General features: G+C 43.8%; 1 protein-coding gene across 1 annotated transcript in view; it reads right to left on the bottom strand.

The window, feature by feature from the left end:
• SLC38A10 (solute carrier family 38 member 10) overlaps positions 1 to 8,221 on the bottom strand; it is a 90,386-nt gene that overhangs the window by 72,923 nt on the left and 9,242 nt on the right. The window contains exon 2 of the mRNA XM_015408758.1: positions 4,568 to 4,685. Within this exon, the coding sequence (XP_015264244.1) occupies positions 4,568 to 4,685 (118 nt within the window). The remainder of the gene's footprint in view (positions 1 to 4,567; positions 4,686 to 8,221) is intronic.

Here is an 8,221-nt window from a genome sequence, read left to right as displayed (position 1 = left end):
ACTCAGGGGCGGGGGTAAAGGTGCAGACTGATTCAATGAAAAGTGGTTGCTGTGTAAACAGAAGGATCCTGTCAGACACTGAATTCCATGGCCACGTAGAAGGAAAAGTAACATTCCTCTTAGGTGGTTCCTAACTAATGAGTGCTCAAATTAAGATGAGTGCCTGGGAACAAAAAGAAAACTCTGTATGAAAGTAAGATAACCTGTTAGGTGATTGGTAATTGTTAGTAACCAATAAGATGGTCCTTTAGTATATAAAGTACTTTACAGTCCTCATTTCATTCATCCTCACAATGACCTATTAGAAAAAGATCATTACTCTCATTTTACAAATGAGGCCTCTGAGACAGTGACTTGCCAAAGGCCATTTAATAAACCTGTTGCAAAGCTGAGATTTAGTCGACTCAGGTCCTCCAGATTCAAGACCAACATTACATCTACTAAATCAAATGAGCTTACCAATGATTTTTTTTAAAAGAACAATATTGAATTGCTTCAGGGCAGGAATTTGTTCCTGATACAACTATGGTATGAACTTAGGATATTAAGTATCAGTGGACTGTAAAATGAATGGGCAGATACCTCAGATTACCTAAATTGAGGCAGACCATCAGGGTCCTAGATAAACACAGTCCAGTTCTAAGCACAGCTGTACCCTTCTGAGCCAACTCAAGCCAATAAGCTTAGAAGTATGTAAGTCTGTTTACAACTCAGGCTGCCAACTTTGGGTTAGGAAATTCCAGGAGATTTGTTGATGGAACCTGGGCAGGATGGGGTTTGGAGAGGGGAAGGAGCTCAGCAGCGATGTGATGCCATACAGTCCACCTTCCAAAGCTGCCATTTTCTCTAGGGAAGCTGGTCCCAGTGGTCTAAAGGTCCGTTGTAATTATGGGAGACCGCCAACCCCCACATGGACATCAGCAACCCTATTTAGGACTACATTCTAATTAATTGAATACCTTTAAAGAGAAGGGAAGGCTGCCTATCCAAAAGTACACTTGTTATGGTCAGGATCCAGGCTGACAATACTTCATCTTTCTAAGATGTTGTATCAACTGGTTAACAACAAATAAGCTCATCTCATCAAGAGCAGATAAGGAAGTAAACCTGCCTGTCTGGGCTGCATCACTTCAGAAAGCAGCTGGGGAATTACATGATGGAATGCTCCTCTATAAAAAGAAAATCCCTGCACACAGAAAACTAGCACAAAGAGAAAGCTGCCTGCATAGGTTTTTAATTTATGCAAGAATATTCAATCGTGGGAGCACAGTCAAGATGCAAGTATACCTTCTCTGCAGCTGTCTGTGAAACCTAGGTCTTTGTAGGCTGTCTTTGGTGTTCCTTTCTAAAGACACACAAGCATTTTGACAGGTCTCATACATGTTTGAACATGCATGAAAATGAAATCAGAGTATGACAATACACAAAATAATTCTAAATAGAAGAACCCCTGAGCATTTTGTTATGCACAAGACTTTCTTTGGAGAAGGAAAGATGTATTCCAGTTCTCATGACATGTGTTCTCATGCCTTCAGGTGGTTCTGACTCATAAGACTGTACCAGTCAGTATTATAAATAATATCAGAAGGGGTCCAAGCCAAGATTTCATCTTGTTTACAGGGTACCAATGGTGGTGGCTTTCAGTCAATATCTTGACCAAAACAACAGTATTCACTCATTATCTTATACAGGAAAGGACTACATTCACTGTTGTCATTCTTGCATTACCAACTGGTCTGTTTCAACTCTAGGCTGATCCTGCATTGAGCAGGGGGTTGGCCTGTATGGCCACTTCCAACTCTGTGATTCGCTGATTCTAACTACCTCTGCAGTCACTGCTTCCATATAACCCAGTATCTTGTGCAATGTTTTGGTGGCACAGAAACTAGTACAGACGACTGATGGAACAAACATTTAGCTTCAGGTATTTAACATCTGAATTCAATTATCTCAAAGGCATCAGGCAGGTAACAACATGTATCCATATTCGGATTTCTGTATTGGGATTTTGTAACGGGGGGGACAGTATTGAATGAACAACCATGCTTAGTATTTCAGGCAAGGTATAAATGTTATATATATTTCACACATAAACATCCCTTATATGTTTCAGAACAGTAAGTTTATCCATTACCTTTACAAATGGCATGAATAATGTTTTAAAACAGATAAAAATATAAAGAAATTCCCCAGGTGCCAATTTTCCAAGCTTACAGAAATATAAACTGACTTCTTTGAGGTAGACACAAACTTTGGTAAATCTCTAGGAAAGTTGGTATCTAATTAAGGAACACTTGCTGTACTCACTAAATGATGCTGTCTTTGAATCTGGCAAATAAATGGTAGTGTTAAATGAACACCCAGTTCCTATTTGATAGTATACAGGGAAGGAGATGGTCTGTAGAGGCTCTTGTGGTGCATATATTCCTCTGCTAATGGTGTCATAATAATAAGGGTAAATAGGTATATATCAGGAACAGATATTCAAGGGTACTCTTCACAGATATAAAAGAATATAAACTCACAAGCAAGGCAAGTGAGAATACATTGGAATTTCCTCTATGTTTGAAAAATGAAAAGGAAACTTTGCGTTAAATGGTTAATTAGTTTGTTTTAAATCATCAGATCAAAGCCCACCAAAACTTACAACCACAGAGTGTATAATTTTAAAGATGGTGCTTGTTTTCTGAAAGAGAAGTGCTATTGAATTGCTGGACTTGATGCACATCAAGTGTTCTCCTCCTCCTCCTTTATATTCAGAGGTGTTTATTTCTATTGTTTTACTCCCCCTTTGGCTCTTGCAGCAAGAGCTTTGAATGTTCTTCCGGAAGACACTGCTTAGATTAAGTTAATTTGTAAAACTTTCCTACACCCTTCAAAGCTGCCAATGCCTCCCACAGAATCAGCTTTGCTTTTGCCAGTATCTCTTGCAGCTGGACCAGTGTAGAAGAAAGCGAGTGACAAAGGCTGCTGTGTGTAGCTGCTCAACCTTGATGCATGAGGATGACTGAAGTAGTGCTGCCTTCATTGGGGGCAAGGATGCCTTTCCCAGGCACTCTCCTTACCCGGTCTGATGGCATCTCTCCCAGACCAAAGGCAGGCAGAAAGGGAAACCATTTCTTTCTGCACCAATGTTTGTGGGCCAGATAGTTTGGAAGCCTTTATTGGCTCTTCTGGGTATCTAAGCTGCTTAGTTTTGGAAAGTGAAGGGGACCTCTTCTTACTGGGAGACACTCCAAGGTGAATGGGACTCTATGTATTCAGGCAAAGGAGCAGGAGTATACAAAGACTCACTGTAACACAGAAAGGGAAATCAAGGACTGCGGGCATCTGGAGAAGGGCATAAAGAGCTACATTTGACTCCCCCCCCAACCCACAGGAAGACAAGTTATAGGCGTATCTTTTTTGTTGTTGTTGTTTTATAGCAAAGGTTTAACCTTCAGGAACACGGGAGGGATTTTTTTGGGGGGGAGGGGGTGTTGCCAACAGACATATTTTGCAGTAGCTGTACTATACCGCTAACTGAAGGAGCCTCAGGCAACAAAGGAACTGAGTGTATCCATTTGTCAGCAGCCAATAAGGAGGCTGCATATTTCTTTAAACCCTTTGCAGGCAGGGAGACTGACCAGTTCCCCACTCTGACTCCCCCAGAGGCAACTCAGGAAATGTAAGATAGGGCTATGGTTGTGGAAGGGCAGAAAACAGCATGTCCTGCCATGAGAATCTTTCACCTCTGCCATCCCCAGGGACAAACCCCACCTCTTGCAACAAGCAAACTGAAATGTACAGCAGAGCTGCTGCTGCTGCTGCTGCTCAAGAAGCAACAGTTTAAGAGAAACCCCTGAGAGGGGCCATTCCACCCAGCTCATGACTTGTTCTCTAGCAAGAGGAAGAGCATACCGATCAGGAAGGCTCCACTCTTCAGCCCTATCCATGCGTCTCCTCCCCCACCCAAATCCTTGGGAATCAGAGGAGAGGTCAAAAATAGATGGCGATCCTGGCGCCAAGGCACAGCAGACAAACTATGAGGAAGAGGGATGCTGGGCTCTGCCAAAAACCCACACATGAATCTTGCAGATGTTTCAGCTTTCTTGGCCGCTTTAAGCCCTGTATACTGTTTCCACTAACCTCCCCCCACCCTTGCGTTGCCACAAGCACACGATCCAAGGAGCCCACACTCCATGCCAGGATCTGTACTGGCAGAACCCAATGTCCTCGGCAGCATGCAGGGCGGGGAAAATGAGTGGGTTTTGGGCAAAGACCAATAATTTATAGCAGACACCCACTATGCCAGCTCTCTAAGAGCTTATGTTTGGACCATTCTCCTCTTCCTGGTCCAGGCACTCAAAGCCATTCCAATCTTTCTTCAAAGAGTTAAATCTTTGTGCTACGGGACTGCTGTCACATGAAGGAGGAGAGGAACAAGCAGTCTGAGGAAATAACCGATATATTTCTCTAGAATAATGTGAATAATTTAGCTACACCAGTATGAGAACTGTAAATCATACAACGGGAGTAAAAAGCAAGACACAAAACTACCCCCCACCCCCCCATTGACCATTCTCACCTAGCCCGGGATAGGTCCTGCGTTTGCTTTGATTGGCTGATTTCACTAGGAACATACAGGATTGATGAGTCATCCAGGAGCAGAAAATAAGCAGCAGAGCTCCCAAAAAGATGCCACACTAGAAAAGAGGGGGGGGGGGAATAAAAGAGCTGGATGAATAATAAGCAATTTCTCCCCCTCCCCCCCAATACAGCTCTTATTTCATGCATTCTCCTTGCTGTCCCACATCACCTAGAGGCTGCCTGGGACATTTGCAGCCACACACAAGCCTGTTAAGGGAGATCCCCTGCCTCTGAACAGCAGTCAGCCAAAACGTGACATACGAGTTCAATTTTATTCACACACACATACACATGCGCACACACACAGAGGGGGAGAGTTTACGGCAGAGACATAGAGCAGCCACCTGTTTACTAAATGGCTCAGTTGCAATACCTCTTTGCTTGGAAAAGGAAGCCAGAACAATTTATGGAAGGGAACAAGCCTTCATACCCTGTTGTTGTGACATTTTCTGGGCATATTCCAGAACAGTGATCCGTCTCTAGTTCCTACCAGATTCATGTTAAACAAGTTAGCATGCTGTTGATCCAGGAGTGAACTCCTCTGCAAAGTGTTACTGACTGTTCTATCCACTTAGAGCACAAACATAAATTACTCTGTTAGCTACCTGTCCTGAAAGCATTGTGCTAGCTCACTCTCTGGACATATTTGTAGAGGAAGCGGAAGGAGTTTGAGGGAAGGCGGGGGAGAGGACATGAATGGCTGATCATTTATGAAAACAATGCATGACTCTGGGCAGGAACAAGTGGTGCTAAATTTTAATCACAGCTGCTATTTGTTCTGTTTTAGTCAAAAGAGTTGTAGCTCTGGAGCTCCTGGCAACTGCATTCATAACAAACCAATGGCCTGCTCCGAGGAGCCTTAAAATCCAAATAGCTGTAAAGGACTTCTTCCTCAAGGGAAGGCTTATTGACATCAACTGGCAGCTGCGGGGCTGGAACAACTAACAAAGGCTCCAGAGCTCTCCAAAGACTCTTCGACAAAACTGTCATAGGATACTTTTTCACACAAAATGAAGACAGCCATGACCATTTCCAGAGTTCGGTACAAGGAGCTGAAACAGGATAGGTAACCTCTTATCTCACATGATTTGCTGATACTAAGGCTACAAACAACCTTGTGGGATAGTAGTATTAATGGTGCCAGTACTGTCTTCTGTCAAGGCATTCATGCAACTGAGCACCACAGAATCTATTAGCAGCATCTGTCAGCAAGCACTGCCACGCATGAGAAAGCATCTGTGACCAGATGTTCGCGCGCATAACAACATATCATTGGTAGTAAGCATTTTTTACAACCAAGAAGACTTAACTACTACCAGCAGCCCTAACTCCTGGTAAGTCCAGCAGTGTGGGTGGGGGAATCAACTATTACTATGCCCATGGGCATCCTAAGACCAACGTCTGTTGTTGTTTTTAACAAAGAGAAGGCATTTGGCTATGTGGCCCAAATTAAAGGAAAGTGCCACAAAGTCCTGCTTGCAGCAGCCATATCTATTGATTTCATTGCTTCCCTCTCTCCCATTTTATCTTCCCAATAATCCTATGAGGTAGGTTTCATTCAGAGAGACTGACTGGCCCAAGACCACCTAGTAAACTGTATAGCAAGAGTGGGAATTTATACTGATCAGTCCCTGTCCAACAATCTAGCCACTATAGCATGGACAAGGATCTCACAATACATCAGGAACAAAGGGTTTGTGCTCCCCATAAGAGACACTGGTATGCAGAGTAGTTCTGGTTATCCAAAAAGGAACAGCAGCACTTACCATGAGAATTCCTTCTGCTCTGAGGAAGGGAGGGCATCTTGACATGGGTGATTCCCATCTGTCCATCAAGGGATCTAGGTGTTCTGGTTGATCACAAGCTAAACATGTGCCTGCAGTGCAATGTGGCTGTGAAGAAAGCTAATGCAATCTTAAGATGCATTAGCAGAAGCATTGTGTCCAGATCAAGGAAGGTGGTAGTTCCGCTCTATTCTGCTATGGTCAGGAGTACTGTGTCCAGTTTTGGGCACCACATTTTAGGAAGGATGTTGACAAACTCGAGCGTGTCCAGAAGAGGGCAACCAGGATGGTGAGAGGGTTGGAATCCAAGTCGTATGAGGAAAGGCTGAAAGAGTTGGGTATGTTTAGACTGGGAAAGAGAAGGCTTAGAGGGGACATGATTGCAGTCTTCAAATATTTGAAGGGCTGTCATGTAGAAGATGGAGGAGATCTACTCTCTTGCTCCGGTTAGAGCGGTTGAGCAGTGGAACAGTCTGCCTCGGGAGGTGGTAGATGCTCCTTCGCTGGACATTTTCAAGCGGAGGCTGGACGACCATCTTTCGGGTATGTTGTAGGTATGTAGGGCTATCTTTTAGCTATGCTCCTGCAGAGTGTAGGGGGTTGGACTAGATGACCTGCAAGGTCCCTTCCAACTCTAACATTCTATGATTCTATGAAGAAGACAGGACTAAAATTCTTCCATGCTTCCTGTCTCCAGGACAGAGTCACCCACTTTCCTCAGTTTGGTAACTCCTGAAGCAGTACTTCTGCAATCCTCCAGTACTTTTGCAATACTAACTGCAATCCTAAGAACACTTTCCTGGGACTAAGCCCTGCTGAATAGACCTGAGTAGGATTCTCAGTAGACCTGTTTAGGATTGCTCTCTAAGTAAATCATTCAACATTTTAGGAAACAGAAAACAGGACAGGAAACAAGAAGGCATTAACAAAGAGAAAACACCTTGTGAAGATACCCTCCCTCAGAGCAGAAGGAACCCTCATAGTAAGTGCCAAAGTTACTTTCTCCCTCTGACGAGGAGGGCATCTTGATACGTGACATCAAAAGGTGAGAAAATCAATTCACCTGCACCACTTTCTGTAATACCCTCCTTCTGAAGGCTCTTGCCAGCTGAGCAAGGATATCCATTTTGTAGGGCCTGATGAAGGTCAATAGAGATGACCACAGTGCCATCTTAAGATTTCCTCAATGGAAGCTTCAGCATCCACTGCTGTGTTAGTTGTAGCACTAATACAGCGAATTGTGGTTCCAGGTGGTACCTGGAGCTTGCTAGCTTGGTAAGCACATGAGATGCACTGCCTCAGATGTATTAGTGCTCTAGACATTTGCAGGAACTCCAGGATTTAGTGTAACACAGGGGAGAACAGGTCTAGGTGCTTCCATTTGCCCCATCTGGCATGTGCCTTCCATGAAAAGTTATAAATTCTTGATGTTGAAACTCTTCTAAAAACTAGCATGATACTTGAGGTTCTTGCAGAATAGCCTGGGCTTTGGTGTCTTTCCTTTTAAATTTCCATGTAGTCAGATGTAGCCATGCTGGATCTGGGTGCCACAGCGGCCCTTTCTGAAGCATGGCCAGACCAACTGGAATCTGTCTACAATTTTCCATTGATCACTAATGCTGAATACCAGGGTCTGAGAGGCCTGCTGAAGGGTATGCAGATCAGGGTTAATTTTTCTTGTATCAATTTCCTCAGCATCTTTGGTATTAGAGGAATACAAGTGGAGACCCGCAAGAATCTTGCGGAATGGTTATCCTATTCCTCACACCTTTGCTTCCTCCTGTCTCCCTCTACCTCTCTCACACTCT

The sequence above is a fragment of the Gekko japonicus genome, unplaced genomic scaffold (assembly GCF_001447785.1).
Source record: "Gekko japonicus isolate JY-2015 unplaced genomic scaffold, Gekko_japonicus_V1.1 scaffold57, whole genome shotgun sequence".
NCBI lineage: Eukaryota > Metazoa > Chordata > Lepidosauria > Squamata > Gekkonidae > Gekko > Gekko japonicus.
Note: the sequence above shows the minus strand (reverse complement) of the source record. Positions and strands in the feature narration are given on the sequence as shown.